A 26167-nucleotide genomic window follows, 5' to 3' on the forward strand; every position below is an offset into this window, starting at 1 on the left:
CATGCAATTCACTTATTTAAGGCATACAATTCAATGGTTTTGGGTATATTACATTAATAATTTTTTAAAATTGTGTTATAATATATAACATAAAATTTGCCATTTAACCTTTTTTTAAGTGTACAAAGTAGTGGCATGGATTACAGTCACAGTATTGTGCAACCATCACCATTATATACTTCCAAAACTTTTTCACCATCCCAAACAGAAAGTTTGTAACAATTAAGCACTAACTCCCCATTCCTCCTCATCCCAGTCCCTGGTAACCTATAATCTGCTTTCTGTCTCTATGAAGTTGACTACTCTAGGTACCTCATGTAAATGGAATTATATTTGTCCTTTATGTATCTGAGTTATTTCATTTAGCATAATATTTTCAAGGTTCACCCACATTGTAGCATATATCAGAGCTTTGTTCCTTTTTAAGGCTAAATAGTATTCCATTGTACGAATACACCACGCATTGTTTATCCATTCATTTGTTCATGGACACGTGGATAGTTTCCACCTTTTAACTGTTATGACTAATGCTACAATGAACACCGGCAGACAAGTATTTGCTCCAGGCCCTGCTTTCAACCTTTTGAGTATATAGTTGGGAACTGGAAATGCTGGATCATATGGTAATTCTATGTTTAGCTTTTTGAGGAACTTCCCAACCGTTTTCCATAGCGGCTGCCACATTTTACATTTCGACCAGCAATGTAGAAAGGTTCTAAATTCTCTGCATCCTTGCCAACACTTGTCATTTTTCATCTTATTGGTAACAGCCATCTTAATAGGAATAACATGTTATCTCATTGTGGTTTGGGTTTGCATTTCTCTAAAGATTAGTAATGCTGAACAACCTTCCTGCTTATTGGCCATTCATCTATCTTCTTTGGAGAAATGTCTACTTAAATCCTTTGCCCATTTTTGAATTGGGCTGTTTATTTTTTGTTGTTGTATTATTTATATTTATATATTCTGGATATTAATCCCTTATCAGATGCGCCATTTGTGTGGGTTTTCACTCTCTTGATAGTGTCCCTTGAGGCACAAAAGTTTTCAGTTTTGTTGAAGTCCAATTCACATATGTTTTCATTTTATGACTTGTGCTCTTGGTGCCATATCCATGAAATCATTGCTAAATGCAATGGCATGAACATTTTCCCCTATGTTCCCTATGTTTTATTCCAAAATTTTTGTAGTTTTAGCTATACAGATTAGGCCTCTCATTCATTTTGAGTTAATTTTTGCATATGGTGTAACATAAGGGTCCAAATTTATTTTTTGCATGTGAAATCCAAATTTTCCCACCACAATTTGTTGAAAACTTTTCTTTCCCTATTGAATGGTCTTGGCATCCTTGTCAAAAATCAATTAACCATACATGTGAGGGTCTATTCTTGGGTTCTGTAGTTTATTCTATTGGCCTAAATGTTTATCCTTATGCCAGTACCACACCGTTTAGCTTTGTAGTACATTTTGAAATCAGGAAGTGTGAGTCCTTCAACTTTGTTCTTTTTTTCTCAAGATAGTTTGGTTATTTGAGTTTCCTTGAGATTTCAGATGAATTTTAGGGTGAGTTTTTCTATTTCTATAAAAATGCCATTGGGATTTTAATACGGATTACATTGAATCTGTACATAGTTTTAGGTAGTATTGACATTTAACAATATTTCAATTCATGGGTGTGTGATATCTTTCCATTTCTTACAGCAGTGTCTTATAGTTTTCAGTGTGCAAGCCTTTTGCCTCCTTGAGTAAATCGATTCTTAAGTATTTTATTCTGTTTAATGCTATGGCAAATAGAATCATTTCATAAGTTCCTTTTTAGATTGTTCACCGCAAATGTATAGGAATACAACTGATTTGGGGGTGTTGATTTTGTATTTGAATCTTTACTGAATTCATTTATTGGCTCTATTTTTGCGTGTGTAAATTCTTTAGGGTTTTCAACATAGAAGATTGTGTCATCTGTGAACAGAGATCATCTTACTTTCTTTCCAGTTTAGATGTGTTTTCTTTCTTTTTCTTGCCTAGTTGCTCTGGCTAGAACTTCCAGTACTTCATTGAATAGCAGGGATGAAAGCAGACATCCTTGCCTTGTTTCTGATCTTGGAGGAAAAGCTTTCAGCCTTTCACCATTGAATATGATGTTAGCTGTGAGTTTTTTATTTCGTATGGTCTTTATCATCTTGAGGAAGTACCCTACTGTTTCTATTTTAATGAGTGTTTTTATCATGTAAGGGTGTTAAATATTACCATATTCTTTTTCAGTCTCAATTCAGACAATCATGGGTTTGGTTTTTTTCCCCCGTTCTTTGTGCACATTAGACAAAAAAGATAAAACTAGGCAGGGACCCTAAACTGAGAGGTTTCAAATTAGGATTGGATAACTCTGTGGAGGTGTCTCTGCTCTTCTGCCTCTCTGCCTTAGGCCAGGCCTTTATCTCACACTTGGGCTCTTACAACAACCTTCTCAAAATATGTCTTCATTTTAATGTCAGCAGATCTTGGAATGATTGTTACTAGCATACATGAAAGAATTTTCTGTCTTAAAACTGCCTAGCACTCTATGGGGGGTGGAGGTGGGTGCTGCTGGCCTTTCTCAGTCAGGCTCTCTCCCAGTCTCTCCATCTACACACTGCTCACTGTCTGACCAATCCTCTTAACACCCCCTCTCAGCAGGCCCCTCCTTCATTCACTAGTCGGCCCTCCTCATTTCTGGCCACAACGAACCTTGAGGAAATTGGCAGTGAGCAGTGAGCTCTGGAGTATATATCCTTTCTGTTCCACCAATGAGCTGCCCTGGAGACAGCCATCAGCCAGGAGCCATGGTCTCTGGGAAATACCTGGCGGCCCAAGCCCCAGAACAGAGGGAGGCAGTCAAGTCTTGAATAGTGGTGGGCATTGGCATAAAGCAGGTGCAAGCACTGACTGTGGCCATGTATCCTGTGCCAAAGAAAACATACTTAGAAGAAGCTTAGACATCATTCATTCAATGAAGATTTATTGAATGCCTATTTTATGCAAGCATTGTGATAAGCAGTAGGGATTAAGAGAAATAAGGCATGGCCCCTGTTTTTAAAAACTTGTGGTCGGTCTGCTGGGGATAAAGAACTTCCAATTCAGTGATCTTATTGGACACTGGACTTTTAATGAAAGATTACTGGGTTGCATTGTCTGAGAGACCTGGTTGGTCCTGATCTCCAAGCTCTAAGTAACCTGTTTCGTTTTTAACCTCATAATAATCTTGAATGTGTACATATGTTAGGACATAAATGTAAATATTAAATTAAGTTTAGTGTTTAAATCTAGAGTCTTAAGGGCTTTCATACATCTGAAGCAAACAGTCTGCTTCTTATATGTTTATTGCTTAAATGAATACTCCAGTAGGCCGGGGATTCATCTGGTTTTGCAAATCTCACACATATTTCCATTTAATATTTTATCTATTTATCTTTCCCTGAACCGCTCAGTATGGAACATCTCATGCATCACACGGATTTGGGTGATTCGGACACCCGGCCTGGTGGGGGAAAAGTGTGGATTTTTTGTAAAAGAAGAATGGCTCTTACAGTCCACCCCAGCAGGAAATGGAATGTGGCCCCATGTGCGGTATTAGAATCAGATTCAGAATTGCCTACCTTCAAAATTCATCTTGGGGTAATGGATAAGAATAGTTCTGGAAGTCCCAACTCTGCTAGCTGGGCAATCACAGTCACTTAACCATGATGGGCTCAATTTTCTGCAGAATGAGGATAATAGTCAATTCAACGGGACTGCTGTGAGGAGCAGTTGTGAAAATGGGTGTCACCTTTCTTCTCTGAGACTCGTTTCTACCAAATGAAGGGATTTGGATGAGATTATCTCTGGGCCATAATTTCCTGAAATCTTGTTTATATCTTTAAATTGGTATTTCCCAAAGCATGTTTCACAAGAGGATTTTAGGTATGTGACAGAACAGTCCTTATTTTATTAGTTATGGTGGCAGACAAGGAAGAGTTGACCAAAGGGCCAGCACTGTTCAGGGTATATGCCTGACGCCTGCTGTCAGATTTGCTGGGCCTCACAAATCCTCAGCTGCCTATCCAGACTCTACCCACAGCCTTCCATGAGTATCAAAAGTAAGTGAGGGTGATGAATGGTTGGCTTTATGATAACCACTTGGGGGCCATCAGATATCGGAAGAAGCAGCAATAAAAGTTTAATTCCATGGCAACAACTTGGTGCCCATAGAGCTCCCCACTGGGATTCAGATGTGTAGATTCCCTTCAGCATGTGAGCTTCTGGAGGAATCCTAAACTAAACCCCTCAGCTGGAGAGGAGAGAGACCTGGGGCTGGGACTACCGTGTGGACCCCAGGCCCGAGGCCCACTGCAGTTTAAGGAGGGAACAGGCAGTAGCCTTAACACTTGTGGCTGATGTCTTTGGTTCAGGAGCACTGCGATAAGCAAGAGTACAACAGAATGGCAGGCCGAGGTGTATGTGGTATGATGTGCCAATATAACCAGCATCCCAAACACACTGAGTGATCAGGGACCAAAAAAATAAGATGGCGAGGAGTGAGGCAAGGTTGACCAGCAGCCTTTCCCCACTGATGCCATCGTCCCATAAGAAAGTGACGTCATTAATGGAAGATCCAAGTGGAAGATAAGACATTTGGCACGCTTATCCTTCAAGATCCATATCACATATGGGGCGCCTGGGTGGCTCAGTTGGTTAAGCGACTGCCTTCGGCTCAGGTCATGATCCTGGAGTCCCAGGATCGAGTCCCGCATCGGGCTCCCTGCTCGGCAGGGAGTCTGCTTCTCCCTCTGACCCTCCCCCCTCTCATGTACTCGCTCTCTCTCATTCTCTCTCTCTCAAATAAATAAAATCTCTAAGAAAAAAAAAAAAGATCCATATCACATAGTCTCTTTTGATAAAACAACGTTCTCGAAAGAGAAGAGAGATTATTATTTGGAACAGAATAAATGGATGGGTGGGGACAGGAGAAAGACAAAGAACCTTAGCCCCAGAAATAAAAGTATCCTGTGTCAGCAAAACTGCTTACATTCACTCTGATGGGAAAGAGTTAGAGGGGTGTTGGATGGTAAAACCGTGTAGAAAAGAGAGGAAAAAAGCATGTGAAAACAAAGAATGTTTGAAAATTGTGCTTAAAATTATATGCCATGGTTGTAAAATGAACGAGTAAATGGATGGATTGAATGAATGGATGTGCTGAATTTGGTACAAAATGTCACTATCTTCCATTATTAAATATGTATAAAGATGAGTTGACAGAAAAAAATGTGAAAATGTTTAGTAGAATCTAAAACACCATAACTAGGGGCACCTGGGTGGCTCAGTTGGTTAAGTGTCTGCCTTTGACTCAGGTCATGATCTCAGGGTCGTGGGATTGAGCCCCAAGTCGGGCTCCCAGCTCAGTGGCGAGTCTGTTTGTTCCCCCTCTGCCCCTCCCCCTACTCATGATCATGCATCCTCTAATAAATAAAATCTTTAAAAATAAAATAAAATAAAATAAAATAAAATAAAATAAAATAAAATAAAATAAAATACCATAAATATAGCTGTGCAACCAGGTCAGGAAACTGTCAAGGTTCCTATTGTATTATTTGGGTAAAGCTAAGCCGCTAAAATAGAGTTCCTAAATACAGTGGCTTAAAGCATATACAGTTGACCCTTGAACAACATGGCGATTAAGGGCGCCAACCCCCCACCCAGTGCAGTTGAAAACCTGCATAGAACTTTTGACTCCCCCCAAACGTTACTACGAATAGCCTACTGTCTACTGGAAGCCATACCAATAACAGTCGATTAATACGTATTTGTACGTTACATGCATTATGAACTGTATTCTTACAATAAAGTAAGCCAGAGAAAAAATGTTAAGGAAATCATAAGGAAAACACATTTATAGTACTGTACCATATTTATATATATTTTTAAAAACCCTGCATATAAATGGACCCACGCAGTTCAAACGGGTATGTTTAAGGGTCAAATGTACAAGTGTGTTTCTTTCCCTATGGCAGTCTTGAGGCGAGCAGCCCACATCACTGGGGCGAATCTGTCACACAGGAACCCAGATGTCTTCTCGCCTGTAGCGTTCCACCCCTTGGCCTTAAAAACCGACTGTTGGTGACACTTGCTGTCTTTCTCTTACAGACTCCTTGTTTAGTCCATTATACTCAGGAAGGGTTGGGGGCAATTGTTCAACACACTTTTGCCAGTATCTCTTTGAAAATGAAATGCTTTTATTTTATCATGTGCTTTAATTGTATTTCCATCAAAACATCGGAGCTGCAGCTTTAGATAATTGAAAAAATGGAAAATGTCTCCATGGAACCCAATTACCAAATTCAGGCTAAATGGTTAACTACATCAGTCTTACTTCCTGTCATTAAAAAAAAAAAAAAAAAATCAGACTTTATTCTTCCATTCAAATAAACTGTTAACACATTTTGAGCAATAGAATAAAAACCACTGAGAGATAAAGGATGCAACAAATCCTGTAAAAGCAGTTAAGTCAAGATTAAAATGCTGTGGTGCTAATAGAAATTGTTCATTATGTAAATTTTTCTCATTTACTTATGCAACATAATAGGTAGCTACAATTTTAAATTATTCCAAAAGCTAAAAGGAATGATACTCCTTTGATACATCTGTATCCTGAAGTCTGGTTTTTGGAAACAAATACAAATCATGTATAAAATTAAGAAGTAATTCCATTGATTTTGTTAGACATACTGATCAAACTTTTTCCAAGTATTTAGTGAAAGAGTAAGGATGGACTGCTAAAAATTAATTGGTCTGGTAGCTAGGATAGGTTTTATTTGTTTATTATTTATTGCTAACATGAAATTACATACTAATTTTTTTTTTTTTTAAGATTCTATTTATTTATTTGACAGAGAGAGAGACAGCAAGAGAGGGAACACAAGCAGGGGGAGTGGGAGAGGGAGGAGCAGGCTTCCCGCAGAGCAGGGAGCCCGATGCAGGGCTCGATCCCAGGACCCTGGGATCAGGACCTGAGTCAAAGGCAGACGCTTAATGACTGAGCCACCCAGGCGCCCCTAAATATTTTCTAAGATGAAGCAAGTTCAAGACTGCCACTAGAATATTTTATATGCCTGGATAATTATATTTTTAAATACCGTTTTGTGTAATACACACCACAGCTTAGAGAAGTCGTGTAAAAAATGACCACAGGCTTCATCTGGTGAAATTTGCAAACTGTGGGTGTCTCAGAAAACACTCCTGTGCTGGCCTCTGATGCTTTGGTTGTTGGGCGGTGCTTTTCTAACAAGCTAACTCATTCTAACGATTATTCTTGAGCATAGCTGAAAAGAATTGCTTTTGCTTAAATACAGGACCAAAAAAGCACCATTTAGATGGTTAATCTTTCTTACTGATGCTCTGATTTTCCTTTTTTACCCCATGAATATATCTTTCTACTTATTTATGTCATTTTAAATTTTTACCAAGTAACTATTGGTAGTACAAAATTTGGTTCAATGAATCATACACCTGAATGTAATGGTAACACTGCTCAGGGTTGGGTGCGTATGAGGTGCGTGGGGGAACGGTGGCTAGAGAGAAGGCTGGTTCCCTACGGGCACTCACTGTTACTCCCATGCATGGATTTCCTTGTATTTGTCTGCATATCCCATTGGCAACAGTCACGGAGCAGACCAGAGTCCCGAGGCTCCGAAAAAGCTGGGGTGCTCAGCCTCAATGGGACATTGGATTGATCGAGGGAAAAGACTAGTACCGTTGACTGGCTTCTCCCACCTCCACTGCGATCGAATATTCTGATCTGAGTGCTCTACGGTGGGGTCCAGGCATCAGTAAGGTAATTGTGATGAGGGAGGTGATTTTGATGAGGGCTGCCCTCCTTGGTTTTGGGCACTGGTCACCTAGGTAATTTTGAAACTATACACTGAAATGCTGACCATCATACCATCTCATTGTTCACACTGAGTATTCAAAAAGTCATTTTCTCTTTACAGTTAGTTTACATAGCTAATCTTTCTCCATCTCTGGTAGCTTGTCCCGTAAAGACACATCATGCCTTGGCTAGGGGTTCCCATTGACAACTCACAACCACCTCCAGCTCCCAGTTTCAAAAGAATGATGGTCTGTCAGTTTCTCAAGGATGGAGTTATTAATGAATGTGTAACATCTCCTTCTCTGCTGGTTCCATGAAAATGTCCCAGACAGGACAGTATAATCCCTGCCCAGGCTGCTGGGTATTTAAGAAAGCTCAAGGACACAGCTGGGCACACTCAGTGCCTTCTTATCAAATAATGCTGGGAAACTGGGGGTTGGGGGTGAATTTTTGTCAGCTTGTGGTAACAATTAGCAACTTCACCTTAAAGTACAAGTTTTTAACTTTGTAGCATTTAGATTTGGTCTTTTCACTTAAGGGCCAGAGGGAGCTCATCTCCAGCTTTTTCACTCATGAACATGCATGAGTCAGGTACGCAACAAGGCAGAATACCAGGCCAAATGTACCCATCTCAAACTAAGTCCTTACCTGGCATTTCTAGGTCACCAACTAGATGGTGCCAGAGTTTGGCCATTTGTCCCCTTTACCTTCCCAGTAAGAGCCTCTCTAAATCTTTTACATTTTTTTATTCTGCCGATCCCTTCCTTTACCTCTAATCCAGTGGATTTCATTATTCTTTATTTTTAAAAAGATTTTATTTTTAAGTAATCTCTACACCCAACATGGGGCTCGAACTCATGACCCCAACCAAGTTCCAGAGTCACACGCTCTACTGACTGAGCCAGCCAGGAGCCCCTAATCCAGTGGTTTTCAATTAAGTGCTATTAGAATACTCCATGGAGCTTTTAAAAAAAAAATTCAGATGTCCAGGTCTTAACCCAGACCTTCTTGACACTCTGGGGTGAGGGCTAGATAGGCACACATTTCAAAAATACCTACTGTGCTTTCTGAAATGAGCTCCTAGGTAAAAATTCCTTCCTAATCCATTTAGTTTCCCCATCCATTCATCACTCACCTCTAACTGGGTCAACCTTAATGCCTCATCTCAAATTCACCCTTCACACCACAAGCCCATCTCTGATTCTTCAAAGTGGACAAATATTAGCTCCTATGAGACTTTTAAAATATGACAGAAATTTTAAGTGATGGAGTTTGTGGTTAACCGAAGAAACCGGTTATTGTTGGGAATAATAAAAAACAGGAATTCTTTTCTTTTTTCTTCTACAAATGAAGTTTAATTGATAATTCAGCTTCAAGAATAAAAATAAGTTCTAAAAGGAGACTATAAACATATGTTTATTAAGTGTTTTTCAGAGTTTACTTCTTCTCTTCACTTATTTGCATATAGTGCTGATCCATTCTCTTGCCTGAATGTCGTAAAGAAATTAAGATTTCAGGTAGATGAGCTACCTACTTCCATCCTAAAACACCACAAATCCCCCTGGTCGCCCCAAAGGCAGAATGACTTTCTAGTGTTTCCGTAATGTTTATGGCTGGAATATAGCACCTGCTTGAAATAAAATAGGGAGTCAGAGTTCACCCTAAACATGACCCCAGAAGTGTTTGGCATTAAACTCATGGACTCGGATATTTCACCGGAATTCGCAAGCTATCATCTACTTAATAAAATGAAGCACGTTACATTAAACTTACAAAGGTCGAGGGTTCTAAATGGGCCAATGTAGTAAAAGCAGTTATGAATGGAAAATATCACATTTCTGTTGCTGGAAGTCTATAAAAACCCGAGGAAACAGACTGTAGGTAATGAGCACATTACTGCCTTTTCTAGTAACACTTTAATTGCTGCTCGCAACTGTTTTTGTTTGTTTTGAATTCCTCTCCTGTTCGTCATTCAGGGCTAAGATATAAAAAGAATTCCTGCTTTATTCTCTCCGAGCTGTCAACAAAATGGAAGAACAGAGGGGGCAGTTATAGCTGACGGCAGCAGGAGCAGAAAAATGAATGAGCAATGACAAGACCGAGACGATGCTGGGAGCACGTGGGGTGGCCACATGAGGAGGCTTCAGATGCGGACAGAGCCTACTCAGATGTGTCAGCGTTCGCCAGCCAGTCACAGCGGCAAACGCACCCCACATGCCAGCAAGAACATCCAGTAATTCCTACTGCATCAAAGGAGTTAGGAAATGCATTAGGAAAGAACTTACCTCTGCCCCTGTTGAGAAATAAGCTTTTCCTACTGTTTCCTACAAACTCCTTCTCCTTACCAGGTCATGAAACCACAGGCATAAAGAATATTCTTCCTGGAGAGTTGTAAGGGTCCCAGTTTCTGACCTGTCCCCTCTCAGGACTGCCACTACGGACACTTGTTTATATAAAAACAGAGCACTTCCATACGGAGAACCTGTGCTAACAAGCTCTAGAAAAAGCACAGAGACCTGGAATCAATAAATAATCCTAAAAAAACCCTCATTCTATCTAGTGCTTTTATCTTCCTCACTGGCAATTAAACTGACTTTCGTATTTCCTGAGGAGGTCCCTACTTTGGAGGATCAGAAAGGCATTGAAACCCACTAACTGACTACATTAATCCTAAATGATAAAGAGCTGACTATAATCTCTACTTAAAAGGTTTTCGAGACTAAAGATCTTTTGGGTAGTTGGTTTTTATTCCCTGGACAATATTAAATTCAAATATACCTAATCTTTGGATAAGCAAAAAAGTAAAACACTAATATACCAAACATACTGCGCTAGGGATAATCACATAAACATATTAAACACGAAGAATATTTTTCAAGTATCAAACGTTCACCTAATTAGTGATATTTTTTTTTCTCCTCATCTTGAATCTTGGGTATTTTGCAATTTCCCATTTTTTTTACTTTTCTTCTGTCCCTAGAGCCTCCTAATGTCACACTGCTTGAGCCATCGGCTGTTTTATCAAAGAAACAAACAAAAACCTGATTATCTCACTGTATTCACCTACAAATCCAGAAATAAAGAAACCTACTCATGAAACACGCTACCTCGGGCAACCATAGAAACTTCATTTCAGCCATGTCACAATGCTGGCAACCTACTGAGCTGCAAACTATTTTTTCTCTCTCTTAACTTAATAAAGCTTGTCAAAGGTTCCAGGAAACCAACTGTGACTTCAGCTTTTATTGCGTTCTGATGGGATCAGTGATTACAGAGCCCCAGCATCACAGATCGCTCTCCCCGTACAGGGCGGAGGAGAATGCAGTGTAATCCAGGGCGCCGGGCACACTGCCCGGGCCAGAGTAGGCGGGCATCCTCTTGATGCAGTACTGGGCCTGATCCGGGGGCAGCTCTCGCCGTAGCTCCTCCGCCAAGATGTACGGCTGGAAAAAACACACACAAGGGTTTGTAAGCTCAATCGCAGAACACGCTGGAATATAAACAGTTTTAATCCTTACACATGCCTTGCATTTGTTTAATTTAAATAAAGGACAAAAGGCAGCGGATCTAACGGGCATGGGAGCAGAGGACCAACAGAAGGCTGTGTTTCACTGCTAAGAGCAATCTGTAAGGTGATTTGTCCTGGGGCCAGCAGGAAATTTAATAGGCTTCATAAAGGCAGAGAGAGGACTATCATCAGTATTTCTCAAACTGAGCCATCATGCAAGTGAAAAATACTATGACCTAAGAGTCATAGTGGAAAGGTAAAGGGATAGTTGGGGTTTATATTATATGCTGATGAGAATACAGGGACAGTTAACATGATCGTTTTCTTTTTTTTAACGTATGTGATACGTGTTTTTAGAAAATGGAGTCATTTGTCTACTCAGGTTATTAAAAAGCTAATTTTGCCACTGGAGAAAACTTCTTTGTAAAGCAAGATAAAACTGACATTTCACAGTGGAATGTACGTATTTTTTTAAATGTCATTATGTCCAACAGGAAACAGGATAATTCCGGTAAAACAGACCAATTGGGTAATAGTCAAAATAAATAAATAGCAAATATGCTTAACTTGTAGGGTTTTTTGGGGAACGGGTGGGTTAGGTGAGCTTTGGTTTATTATCTCCTGATCAGATGGGCTCTCTCCCTCTACCCCCACCCTCAGGATACGGGTTTAATTTTAAAACATACATTATTGTTGTCAGGATAGTTTATCTTGTCTGATGTTGTAAGGCAATAAACACGGCTCTGCTGATGTTTCAACACGCTAAATTCTTCTTCCCTCTCAGCCAGAACATAGAGTAAAAGAATCCTATTCCACATTGAATTTATACCTACTAAGATGTTGCTACTGTTTGGGGAATGAGACTCGAAAATTCTGAGCTTGCCGTTAAACTCCTACTTAATTTCTAGGCTACATGTAATACAAAGCTTGCCAATAGTTTAAATGACTGAATGGCTATATTTAACTTGGCTTCCATGGTTGGGCCCAAAGTCAGGGTAACCGATCCTTAAGAAAACATTCCCAATTCCACAGTTACCTGAATTGTGCAGTCTCTTCTGAGTCTCCCGACCCCAGAATGTAAAATGGAGTTTAACCCGGAAACACACACAAAAAACTCTACAAAATATGCACTGAGTTCCTTCTGTCAAACTCCCTGGGAGGCCCACACAAATGCTGGGAACAGAATGTCTGTGTTTTCTCTGTTCTGTGTGGGCCATTGGTAGGTTTACTTGCGGCTCTCTGAATTCATTGCTGATGTGATACAAAATACACTAATATCAAAATGGTTTTTACTTGGCAATGTTGTTTCCTGCTTTACTAGAACAATGCCATGAGCTCCCACAAAAGCTGAAGGAAATCTGTCGCTGCAGACCTTATCAGAAGCCAGGATCCGGAAGGAGGCGATGACCTGCTCCGCAGTGTCGGTGTCGGCCGTCTCTCTTGTCATGAAGTCGATGAAGGACTGGAAGGTGACAGTGCCTTGTCCGTTGGGATCCACCAGGGTCATGATGCGTGCAAATTCAGCCTCGCCCTGAGGCAAGGTTGCAAAGACACATGTACTTCAACAAGACACAGTCCTCAACAGCACCATTCCCCTTAACTCCTGACATGCCAATCCTAATGGTCTGCAAAGTTAAATAGTCCCTGCATTTCCCTTCAGTCTTTGGAACAAATTCCCCAGAGGGGCGACTTAAGTTTATTGCCATCAAATGATGTTACGAGTTACTGTAACATCAAGCCAGAAGCTCCTGAATGTCTGAATTCCTTCCTCTCTCTGTCCCATGTAGCCGTCAGGCCTGAACGTACTTCTGGAAGAGGAATTGGGAGAGAGTGAGGGAGAGAGGCCTTTCCTCTGACTACAACCAACAAGAGTAACATTGCTAAGTAGAAGGCAGTTCAGAACACGGCTCTCGTGATTTTTATTTTAAGAGCCTGAAAAGAATCAAAGCAGCTCATGTTCAAAATACACATTAGTATCAGAGGGAAAAGCACTTTGAAAATCATCAGGTTACTAAAAGCCATTGAAATGTATACACTTTATACGGGGAAACTACAGTTTGCAATAAAGCTGTTTTTAAAAAAAGCTTGTTTTCTTCCTTCACTAGGAAAAAAAATCTGACCAATTACTGAATAACAATATATGTTCTGGTTCTATGAAATGATTTTTATACAGCAGCAGGCAAACCTTCCAAGAAGATCACCCTATACAATGAAAGGGAACCGATCCCAAATGTGCTATCATACTCGAAGCTAGTCATTTCCTGTAACATAAGCCCAAACTCAAGAAAATATCCATCTAATCCTTGTAAATTTTTAGCTTCTGTCTTACCAAATCATAGCCCATGGAAATCAAGCAGGCTCTGAAATCCTCGTGATCCATCAGGCCGTTCTTCCTCTGCCGACAAATAAGAACAGAGACGCTGAGAGATAGGGACAAAGCGAACAAGCGAACGGAACAGAATCCAGCAAGACGGGCCCCATGGAGCCCTGCCAAGGAGACGGGAAAGGTCACCACTGACTTATAAGAGGATGGAGCCAACACGGAGATGTTACAAAATAGTTTCTTAAAAAGGAAAAAGCAGGAGGCGGGAGGCGGATAACTACCGGGTAAAAATGACAGGAGACTACACATTCATGAAAGCAGCTGAAAAAAATCACCCAGGGCCACAAGAATGACCCAGCAGGAACCAATGACTGCCACCTGCTGGTGACAGAGCCCGAGGTGCTGTGAGAAATTATCCCACTCTCATGGCCCCTGGGGGGTCCTCATTTGTGAAGCTCCCCCCAAACAACAGCACTCCTACAACTCAGGCCCACGGACCCCACAAGCAGTCTCAGGCTCGTTGGCCAGGATGGCGTGCCCCTCCAGGCATCACAGCCCCCCCCCCCCACAAGTGCCACGGGGGTCCGCACAGGGCAGCGAGCAGGAAGGCCCACGCGGACAACCGCTATCACAGCTGAAAAAGGGCCAGGTCAGGACAAATGGGCGACCCCAGCTCTACAGATACTGAGGCGTTGACACAAAGCCCAAGACCTAACGTGCTGAGACCCTCTGCTCGCTTCCTCTCCCTGCCTCTGACCCTCCAGTCCATGCTCACCGAGGCGGCTGCGCACATTTTTTGAAGCATAGCCACGATCGTGTTCTGTCTACGCTCTAAAAGCTCCGGTAAGAGCCCCTCGGGGCATGTCTGCTGTGCCCTCTGCCGTTCCTACCCTCAGTATTCAACCAGAAGATGAAGAGAAATGGATCCGCGTCCCTGACACCTCTCCCCAGGACTTCAAGCAAACTTCTTTTCCCCCAAAACATACTCCTTAAGATTTAAATGCATTTTTTTTTTAACTTGGCAGGTTCTGCATTGTCCTCCTTCGGACTTCAGTTGCAAAAAACAATCTCATTATCTTGGATTCAAATAGCTATGCCCATTCTTTATTACGTCTCAGGCCCCCATCAGAGGTCTACAGTCTGAACTCTCTAACAGGTCGGAACCTGAGACTTGTTTTGGAGGGGGGAGGCGTGAGGAGGGGCAGAGCGCGAGAGAGAATCTCAAGCAGGCTCCACACCCAGCGCAAGCCTGACCCGCGGCTTGATCTCACAACCTGCCCTGCCCAGAGGCATTCTGAGAACTGTTTACTGATAACTGTAAGCCACACACAATGTCCTGTACAGAGTAACAGACTATCCTTTTTTTAGGGATCTTTAGCAAACGGTATGCGGCCTAAGAAGTCACTTTTAGCCATATGATAAGCAAACGGAATCTTCTTATAAAGAATTGGTTTTACTTAATATGATTCAAATCAAAATCCCAGGTAATATTTTAAAAGCAGCACGTAACTTTTTATATGCCTTTACCATGAAAACGGTCATCATTCGGTTGGTGCATTTTCCTTAAAACATGTCACGAGTCCATTTTATTAATTAAAAAAATTAAATTTTACATGTCAAGACAGTGGGTTAAGTTTTCATTAGGTGTTTCACCTAAATAGTAACTTGGGAAAAGTACCTCAGGGCTTTGCATTTAAGTCTTTAGAAAAGATCTAAGTCCAGGGCGACTGGGTGGCTCAGTTGGTTAAGCGACTGCCTTCCGCTCAGGTCATGATCCTGGAGTCCCGGGATCGAGTCCCGCATCGGGCTCCCTGCTCGGCAGGGAGTCTGCTTCTCCCTCTGACCCTCCTCCCTCTCATGCTCTCTGTCTCTCATTCTCTCTCTCTCAAATAAATAAATAAAATCTTTAAAAAAAAAAAAAAAAAAAAGAAAAGATCTAAGTCCAACAACCACACCGCATGAGGGACACACTTTTACTTCGAACAAATCTAGCTTTGCCATCAGCTACAAAGGCATCCATCGGGCCACCTGCAAAACGCTGCCCACGAACCTCCACTTCGAGTCCCCATGCGCAACGTCAGAGCCTAGCACTGCCTTTCTGGTGGCTGTTTTCCTTTGGCATTAATCATCCTGTTTCCCTGTAATGTTTACAGGGCACTAAGACTTAAACTAAGAGCATGAATATTATTTCACATCCCCAATGTCGCCTTTCGGGCAAGTCCAGGGAGACGTACCCTGTCGAAGTGGTTGAAGGAGGCCCTGAACTCATTCATCTGCTCCTGGGTGATGCCCTTGGCGTCTCTCGTCAGGATCTGGGTCTCCACTTCATTGATGGTTCTGGCGATGGTCGTCAGCAGCACCTCCCACCCGACACGAATGTGCTACTCGAGGAAAAAGGAAATGGTCAGCTCTGGGTCCTGTCAGCACATCAATCTTGCCCTCCTGATCTTCCTAACCGGAGGGCTTAGACCCAGAGGGAGAGAAGTAGGGCTTACTCAACTCTGTTATTATTTATATTTTTTCATTCTAATTTTTCACTCTTCCTAAGATTCCATAGTGGGAAGCGCTCAGAAGTGAGAGCGGGGTTCTCACAGGGGCAACCGGCACTTTGTAAATAAGATGCACAATGGAGAGTCTATTTGTCGCTGGAAATATCTTTCCATTTACCAAGTAGCAGGATGGGCCCTGGGTTACACCTGCCTGCTCCCAGGGGGAGCAAAGGGGGCCAAACTGGTAGAAACGTGAACCGTTAGTTACTCCCTGAGCGAGTGGTGCAATGAATTCACTGTCGTGCTAATGAGGATGACGGAGAAAACTAACACTTTCATAGCTCTTGACACAGTTCACAAAGCTTTTTCACGTACAGTGACAGGGAAGGCTTGAAGATCCCTCGCTTTCACGGTGTAGCACCTCCCACAGGAACAGAGACAAGTGGGGTGGGGGGGGACACCCCGAGAGGAGGTGAAATGGTCACAACCGGAAGCAAAGCCACCCAGCCCGTGGGGCGCTGTACCTCCATGGTGTAATTGGTGTGCTTGTTGTCAAAGACCAGGGCCTCCTGGATGAGCTGATGGTCTCCCTCCAGCTTGTCGATGTTGTTCTTATAGTTGATGATGTTGTGCTCATACTGCTTCAGCTGATTCATCTGGTCTTCCAGGGCCCCCGTGATCTGGATGGAGCTGCGGGCAATCTCCTGACAGAGGCAAGAAGAGGGAGGCAAACCGGTGAGTCGGCCTCAGATGCTACGCTGGGGCTCGTCAGCTGCCAGAGTGCCCCGATTTTATCCCGTGAGGTGGGAGATGGCAGTCCCAGAGCGTGACAGCAGCTTGGCGGGGTGGGGGTGGGGGTGGGGGCATCAACCAAGATCCAAAACAGCAAAGGAGGAAGAGTGGTTAAGAGAAGAGTTATTTCTTCTTCGGCCGAAGAGGGAAGCTTCCCTGCATCAGAGCTGCCCCGTTCTGGAGGAGGCTAGGGGATGTTCTGCAGGAAAGAAGCTGCCAGACAGATTTAAGAGCACTGGAGGGTCAAAAAGAATTTCCTGTATTTTTACAGGTTCTCCCTTTAGGAGAAAAGGTAACATTTTATCACCAAAAGGGAGGTTGGGAGAAACACAAGAAGGGCAAATATATGTCTCTTGGCTGCTCTTAGTGATAAAATGAACCCAGAAATCAGTGTCATTCCAAGATCACTTTTCTTTAAATGTTCTGAAAATGCAAAGCATTTGTGACTCTTCACATGTCCTCCTTAGGGATGGAGGATTTAAAATCTAGATCCTACAAAGGCTGAACACCAAGAAAGAGCCCTGACATCCTTTTTAATGACAAAATGAACAGATGGCAGCAGGAACAGCCTCGGCCCCCTTTTTAGCAGGCCCCCCACGCACTGCACTGATGCCCACAGGCTACACGAGCTCGGGGGCCCAAAGGAGTAAAACCCAGCGTGACACGAAGGGCCCTCACAGCACTGAGCAGGGTGACCAGGACAGAAACAGAAGAGGTGTCATTGTTGGGTCAACGCAGGGACTAATTGCAAGGGTTGCAAGAAGCTCTTTGGAAGGGCACCGCCCTACCTCCATCTTGTTCTGGATCCACGGCCCAATGGCATTGGCCTGTGCAGCAAACTGGCGCCGCAGACGCTCATTGGCGTGCTGGCGGGCTAGCTCCTCCTGCAGGGACTGGTCCCGGATGGGCACGAGCTGCTTTACCTGTCAGGGACCAAGGGCAACAGGGATTAGAGGCCAGCTTGCATCCAATAGCAGTGACCAAGATATGTGCCAACAGTCCAAAGTGTCGGGGTGGGAACAGAGGGAGGGTGGGGAGGAAGGAGAAGAGGGGAAGAGGGAGAAAGAGGAAGGGGAAGTAGGGAGAGGAGGGGGGAGCAGGCGCCCCTACTACAGGAACTAAGGGAGAGCTGGGTCTAGTCTTGGTGGCCAACCAGCGGAAAGACTGGGTGTGTCTACATTAGGGACCTGGATGTCCCTGCAGCCAGGGGGTGGGGGTGGGGTGGGAGGGATGGGGGATGGGGAGGTGTTTCGGGGGCCTGGTCCAAAGCGCAGAGGATTTGTGAACTTGAAGGAGGCAGAGCTGACAGCTTTATTTTCACGATCTCTAATTGAAAGTTAGCATTTCCTTCGATTATGAAAGTGGGCAGCAAATCCACAGTCATATTTAGCCGTGCTGTGACTTGACCACAGAAGAAACACAGTCTCATATAACATTAGTTATTGCCTGCTTCTCAAAATAGCATGCACACTCATCCCTGCTTCAAAATGATCAGATCTGCTGTTAGACCCTGCTTTTAAATGTGTCCATGCAGAAGCACATCTGCTACCACATGGCAACTTTTTAAAAAACATTTTAATGGAGGCACCTAGGTGGCTCAGTCCGTTAAGCGTCTGCCTTCAGCTCAGGTCATGGTCCCAGGGTCCTGGGATTGAGCCCCGCATCGGGCTCCTTGCTCAGCGGGAAGCCTGCTTCTCCCTCTCCCACTCCCCCTGCTTGTGTTCCCTCTCTCGCTATGTCTCTGTCAAATAAATAAATAAAATCTTTAAAAAAAAAACACTTTAATGACTATATTTAACATCATTTGTTTCTGTTGCTACCTTAAATGTTTTTATGAATTTACAAATATAATTATCAGAAGGGATCCACAGGCTTGGAGGGATCCAAGACACAAAAAAGTTAAGGATCCTACTTAGGCTCATGAGTTCAAGTCCTATCTAATGTGGGATTGCAGGAAAGCGTTGTGCCAGCCTACGTCTTTCTTGTTCCATTTGTACCCGGTGATTTACATTTTCACGCCCTGCCTGAGTTCTCTTTGCATCCACAGACAAAGGAACTATTTCAAACGTCTTTTTTGCGTTTTCTGCAAAACTGCTCCTACAGACGTCACTGTTCATAATGTCCCGTTCACAAAAATCCACGTGCCCGCTCTGCTCTTTAACTTCGGGCTGCGAGAAATGTTTGACCCACTTTAAGAAAGGACATATTTCCCGGGCGCCTGGGTGGCTCAGTTGGTTAAGCAACTGCCTTCGGCTCAGGTCATGATCCCAGAGTCCTGGGATCAAGTCCCCCGCTTAGCGGGGAGCCCGCTTCTCCCTCTGACCCTCTCCCCTCTCATGCTGTTTCTCTGTCTCTCTCTCTTTCTCGCAAATAAATAAATACAATCTTTAAAAAAAAAAAAAAAAAGAAAGGACATATTTCCCTTTTCCTCAGGAGGACGACTTAGCTCAACATGTCTCCCTTTTCCATGATGGCTGTCAGAAGGCCCAAGCTAAATTTGAAGCTCAAATGCAGTCAGTCAGTCCTGTCTCTCAGATTCCCTCTCTCCTCCCCATACCCGGTCTGCTCCTCTTTTGCACTGTTGATAACTGAACAACTGTTGCACGTGTGTTTTCATAGCAAGCCACCTCAAATCCACCTGGTGAACTTACTCCTGGGAGGCTCTGTAGTAGCATATGGAGATGACTGTGCTATAATTTAAACCATGAAAATAATTTTTTCTTAAGAACAAGACAAAAAGGCTCAAATGATCCCATGTGGACTATAATTAAACCTGTGGACAGTTTCCCAAAATCTAAAAGGCAGCAAGTCAGCAGGAGTACTTGAGTTCCCCAGTTTTCTAGGCGATTTTTCTGCATTTAAAATTCACACACATTTGGGAAGTGTCTATCCCATATTCTAAAAATTATTTAATGAAGTACGTACTACAGGCAGGCTTGAGTGCACCAAATTTTCAGTGGGGGTTTTAAAAATAGTTTCCCTTATGGTATTAGTCTCATAATCTATACTGATTTTGCCAACATTTTGTAAGATCTTCCTTAAAGAAAAACATTTCTAACTTTCTCTCCTTACAAATCAGAGGCTGCCCAATGGCATTTAAGAGTCTAACATATTTCGTCTGTTAAAAACGAGACAACAGGCCCCAAATGGAGTCACTTAGGCTAAGCCCCACATCACCAACCCAAGACTCAATTCCAGTTTCTGCTCGCCCAGGAATGGAATCTTAAACAGTCACTAGCCTGATCAGCACTATTAGGTCATCTGCCCAACAGACCCCTGAAGGAACGTAGCCTCGCAATAACCAACCGGCTTTTTTTGCCTGGTATAACTTCCCTGTTCCCGCTTCCCTCTGCCTATAAAAGTCTTGCATTTTGTACAGTGCCTCAGAGCTCCTTTCTATCTGCTAGATGGGATGTTTGCATGATTCAAACACTGTGAAATCTGGGGTGAACAAAAACCCCGATCATCATGCACATCAGTCACTCTTGTTCCCCAAGTATTTACCTCTTCCCTCAACGTTGGTTTCAGGAATGCCCACCTTGTCCCACATCCGGTCCTCAGTCACCCACCTTGTCCCACTTGGCCCGGAGCTCATCCATGGTGACAGTGCTGTAGGGATTGCTGGAGCTGATTCTGATGTTGTAGCTCTGGATCACCTTCTCCACCTCGTTCTGGATGGCCATGATGGACTGCCGCTCACCGTCCGCCTCCGGCAGCGTTGCCTTGAACTGCTCATGGGCAGTGATCAGACTCTAACCCAGAGACAGAAGTGGGGAGAACTTTACTGTCATGTGAATTTTACAGGCTTCGCTGTTCCTTCTGCACACGTGTGGAAGCCTTTTATGAAGGCAGGAATCTCTGCAGGGAAAACAAATTCTGGATGTTTTCATAAAGCTATTTGGTGCACCAAAGTCAGGTTCCTTGAAAATGGAAAAAAAGATAACCGTGATGACTAATTGATGCCTATGAATCCAAAGTCTTCAAAAAAAAAAAAAAACAAACCTGTTTTCTTTTTTAAAAAAATGTTTGTTTTCATAATTTTTGATCCCCAGTTACTGTTTCGGTCTTACTCTCCATCGACAAACAGAACTTAGTTGCCACATTTGCTGCCTTTATACTTAAAGACCACCAGGAAATACAGCCCTACTTCTCAAAAAGAAAAGGCCACAAAAAAACAAGTCTTTCCCCCTAAGGCTTTAAAATCCCATTTATCAAACCTATCCTTTGGCCCCATTGTATAAGACAGTGGCCCCTTTGTTCTGCTGTGTGTAGATGCCACGTAAACCACCTCCCAGTGCCAAGCTAACAGTCATTTTAGACACTACAAGAGACTGGCTGCAATAGAGAGATTGACCTTTCACCAAACAAAGAAACTACATCATGCATCCAGTATGGCTTCCATGGCAAACTTAGATGTCTCACTTACTCCAAAAATAAATGATTTTAGGTTGCTAACCTGTGCTTAAGAATGCATGCAAATAAAAAATGCAATATTCAACAAAGTAATTTCTTTCCCCCTACACCCAGGTGCAAACCCTTCTAGAATATATTCCTTGGTAGGGAGGTGTGGATTCAAATTCCTTTATTTGGAACCTTCAGCATTCCTTCATGTTTGGATTCTTTTTGATGATTTACCTATTTTACAGAAAGAAGAATTTAGAAGTATTTTCCCTTAATATTCCATTGTACATCAAATTCATTGTACACTGGTCTCTCAATAGACTGGGTCCTGGCTCTTTGAGAGTAACCCTCCTCCCTAACGTGACTACTTATAGAAGTCTTACTCACAACTTTGAAGTTCTGGAAGAAATCAGGAGCAGAACATTTTGGTTTGTGGGAGACAGGAGGTGCTGCTTTGTGGTTTCTTATGCTTTAGGAGCCAGCAAAACTATATAGATCTTAACAAACAGTAATATGCATATATTTGCTAAGTACTTAACTCAGCAGCCAATAAACTCATACCTTCCCACGAATACCTCCCAAGAGTGTAGATGTCTATGTTGCCCAATGATTCCACGGTATTTTTTAAAGAACAGGTCCCTTTAGATGTATTCACCATTGCCTGATGGATGTTAATTTTTCAGTTGCAGCAAAGAGAAGTATACACGTTTTTAAGATAAGGGTCAAAGGGTAATTTGGGCTTCCTAGCTACATTTTTTTAGTAAAAAACAAAAGAATTCTACATTTTTAAAATTACAATTCATCTCTAGCGCAGTATGAGCATGAAGCTGGGGGTTCAGTTACCTGGATTTCCTCAATGCTGTGGACAATGAACATGTCTTGTAGGTCCTCCATGGCACCTTCCATCCAATTGTTGAAAGGAGCCGCTCTCTTGGCAAACTCCAAGTGAAGCTGATCAATGGTTTCTAGCAATTTCTCAGTTCTCTGGAGGTAAGTTAAATAGAAGTGTTACCACGGATGAATAAAAAAATTCTCTCCGAAGACAATCAACCTATTATCTGACATTGTGTTAATCACAATGCGCTCATCACTAGCATGTATATACACAAGATCAGCCAGTGTTCATGATTAGACTGAGCCCAGCAAGTCCCTCAAGTGGCTTCTGAATCAAAAAAGGATTTAATAACATCCTGAGTAGCCTTGTTTTCAAAGGATAGTCCTCTGCTCCATGCTACTTTTCTGAAAACTGAGAATCCGTAGGGGGGATATAGTAACTTGCTTTCAGCTAACATAGTACCCTTTAATGTTAGCTCTGATTCCCTAACTACGCTAGGTAACAACACTCAACACACCGTCCTCACTTTATAGACAACAGTGTGCAGAGAAGATGCACGCCTTTCCCAGAATTCACCTACCTAAGTGAAGACACAGAACTACAGTTTAATGTTCTCAAATCCTCATTCAGGATCTAACACAGAGCTCTTCTCGGCCTTTCTGGCCACATGGAAGCAGATGGCTTCGAGCCACAGAGAACACTGTACTTGTTTCATGGGGCAGAGATGCTGGGGGCAGACAGGGAAAGCACCCCCTATCTATAAGTCTTCCGTCCTTACTCATTTTTTTTCTCCTGTTCTAAAGTGTTTGTGGTGGGGGCAGTCTCTGTTTCATGCATGGTCCTTTTTCTCTCACTTCCTTTCTTTAGGAGACTATGTAACAGCCATTTGGCATCTAGGAAGCTGGATGTCATGTATTTTAAAAGTGAAAAGACTCAGAAAAAAACTGGCCATTGCCTCCTTCCTTCGCATTATAGGAGTCTTCCATGGTGAGAGACAATGGGTACAGCTAAATACTAGCCACTTTCTGCTGCTTATCCAAGTCTTATACTTGACTAAGGCCAAGTTCATCCTGGATCTTTTCATATCCCTTTTTCTTTCAACGTTTGCTGCCATTTTGCCTTTGCCTGGCAACACGTGAAGTTCTTCCTGATTCTCCAAGTCAATATACTCTTTATAGAGGGCCCTTTGGAAATTCACTATAATCACTACCTGATACAAAATGGGTTAATACCCTAATCTTATTAGCTCTGGATTTCTTTTTTTTTTAATTCAAAAGTATGCATCACTGAAAAAAAAAAAAAAAGCATGCTTCACTGAAGGAAAAAAAAAAAGCATGCTTCACTGAAAAAAAAAAAAGCATGCTTCCCCACTCTATGGATAAATTATGGGACAAAGCTACCAACTTTGCATTTCACGCTTTCTCCTATTTTTCACATTCTCTGTGGCAGCTCCTTTCACGAGACAACCTGTTTTGTTTTAGACGCGGCATGCCACAGAAAAACAGGGAAGATTAGTAACAAGGACTTCATTCAAGAGCCTCTGTGAAAAGATCTCATGTCAACAGGTGGCTGACGGGATGTCAGGTCACCAGGGCTTCACCTCCAGGGCCTCCCTCCTCTTCTGAGTAAGCGTTCCCAGTCTGTCCCACTGGTCACAGATCTTCTGACACCGATCGTTGATGTTCACGGCATCGTGATAGTCCAGTTCACTGAGGGAAGTGAAAATGAAGATGAACTCTCCCTGATGTTATGAGGAAAACAGACATGGGCTCAAAATAAACTGATTTTTTTTTTTTTTTTAAAGATCTGACAGAAAAATGGCAGGGTATTTCAGGTTTTGTCAACTGTCACCAAGGCAAACGTGATCATTAGTCTTTGACAGATTCCAGGAAGAATGAGTAAAACTCTTGCTGGTCCAACAGTTTTCTACACAGACAGAAATGCTGTCTCCTCAGTGCCCCAAGCTGACTTCAATCTGGTCCAGCCCCAGAGTATTATTTTTAAGTGGCAGTGTACCTGTAAACAAAGCCAACCACCTGACCTGGAGGACAGTCCTGTGGGCCGCCTGAAGCCACAGCGACTGGGACAGCAAAGTGAGTCAAGGGGGAGGGAGGTGTCAGCTTGCACCCCCTTGTGTCCTTGGTTCCCCTCAAAAGGCACTGGGCTTCAGGGCTGGGGTGGAGTGCCATGTCCAGAAAGGACGCTGTGGCTTCATCTAGCACTGCAGGGACCTTGAAAAACTAGCAGACCAGAGAGCCCTTCCTCTTCTGGACAGAACTTCTGACTTGTCTAATGTCCCTGGTGTGACAGCAAGAACAATATGGTTTCTTACAAAGTAACCCCTCTTCCCCACCAGCCCAGTCTATGCATCCTACTGGGGTCTTTGTAAGGTGAACTTAGCATTCAAACAAATTCCCAACTAGAAGGTTCACCTCATATCTCTGGGGATAAAAGGTTAAGATGAAAGCAAGACTCACAGACGTTCAGAGACTTCTTTGCAAACAGTCCAAGGCAAACTTTAAGGAACCCCCTTCCCCCCCCCCCGTCCCGCCCACCCACCTACTAAATCCATTTCCCCGAGGCTTAAGTTTCTTTCTTTCTTTCTTCTTTCGACTTTAAATCAAGACAATGGTTGCCCACCACGTGCTTTTCTTTTCCTCTTAAATAATATTAACTTGTCCGGTCCTGAATATTATTGCTTCTGCTACTGAATAAAGGGCGCACTCCGTGGTTGTGAGCTGAGGGTTCTTGCTGGGGGTAAAGCCTGTTCAGCTTACAAGCAGCTTTCTACATACATATAACCCTTCATGCAACTGAGACGTTTTTTTCAGTGAAACAAAAAACAAAACATACCAGCAATCTGCACAGCCTTGAATACAAAGTCAAAAAGGCTACGGCTCTTCAAAATGCAAATATCACGGAGAATAAAGACTTCAAGAATAAAAACCACCACCTGAGATCCTTCCATGGATCCACAATGGAGACACGAATGCTCACTTCCCCATCATTACCTTTAGGGGTATATCCATTTCTCATTTTTCTAATTCATAGAAAGTTCACACAAAGAGTTCTACAAATACCTGCTCTCAAGGAGTGAGGGTTTGCGTAACTGTACATACTGGTTTTCCTGCACTTTGAGAGCTGCACGAGCACTTTGATTTATTACTTTAGGAAAGGTAAAAAGGACAAGGAAGGAATACATTGAGATGAACGCAGATTTAAATTTTGTATGTGGTGCCTCTTTGGACAGTGTGAAGAAATTGACACTGGGGATACCAGGAAGAACAATACAAAATTACTCCTTAAATTTTATGGGCAACACTTAAAACCATTCCGGATTACTCAAGGGAGAAGTTACAGAGCATTAAATAGCGTGAGTTTCTTTCCTCCCTTATTTTAATTGCAATTGTTAACAAGCAGCCACACACCCAACATTCAAGAAGCATGCTCTTGTAAAGACCACAAATCTAGGGTATAATCTAGTGTACAAATTGGATTCTGAAGATCACAAATGATTAAGAGTTTATTTACCAAGGCAAAAAAATAACAGGATACTCTTAAAAGAGGCCGTATCTGTTAGTTCACGAGTTTGCTCTAGTCAAAAGTGAGAATATGAAAGTTTTAAACTTTAACATAGGAAAATAAATGTTTATTATATGTTTTTAAAACTTATTTTGTGACAGTTATCTTTATGTAATTTTGGCCCTGGAACTTCTGCAGGTATGTCTATGATTACAATGAGGGGGAAGGGAGTTGGGAATGACAGCCGGTACTTATCCAAAGGGGGCAAGGGTCTTTAAAAAGAGGCTTCGAGAGACTGCAGGGAGGTGTCTCCCCAGAGGCGGGCCAGAGCCAGAGGCTGCACCCCGCAACAAGTGGGACCTGAGAACTCCCCCTGGGGCTTACACCAGCCTGGACTCAATCCATGCTGGTCCCTCCC

General features: G+C 42.7%; 1 protein-coding gene across 1 annotated transcript in view; it reads right to left on the bottom strand.

The window, feature by feature from the left end:
- Positions 1-11092: 11092 nt before the first annotated feature.
- ACTN2 (actinin alpha 2) overlaps positions 11093-26167 on the bottom strand; it is a 65317-nt gene continuing 50242 nt past the window's right edge. Inside the window, exons 13-21 of the mRNA XM_045877775.3 lie at positions 23828-23936; positions 22236-22376; positions 20561-20743; positions 17780-17914; positions 16724-16903; positions 15945-16091; positions 13717-13782; positions 12760-12918; positions 11093-11322 (exon numbers count right to left, since the gene is read on the bottom strand). Of these exons, the coding sequence (XP_045733731.1) occupies positions 11164-11322; positions 12760-12918; positions 13717-13782; positions 15945-16091; positions 16724-16903; positions 17780-17914; positions 20561-20743; positions 22236-22376; positions 23828-23936 (1279 nt within the window). The 3' untranslated portion in view covers positions 11093-11163. The remainder of the gene's footprint in view (positions 11323-12759; positions 12919-13716; positions 13783-15944; positions 16092-16723; positions 16904-17779; positions 17915-20560; positions 20744-22235; positions 22377-23827; positions 23937-26167) is intronic.

Source organism: Mirounga angustirostris, unplaced genomic scaffold, assembly GCF_029215605.1.
Source record: "Mirounga angustirostris isolate CCGP_5_RB_7025 unplaced genomic scaffold, mMirAng1.0.hap1 SCAF_6, whole genome shotgun sequence".
In the NCBI taxonomy this organism is placed as follows: domain Eukaryota; kingdom Metazoa; phylum Chordata; class Mammalia; order Carnivora; family Phocidae; genus Mirounga; species Mirounga angustirostris.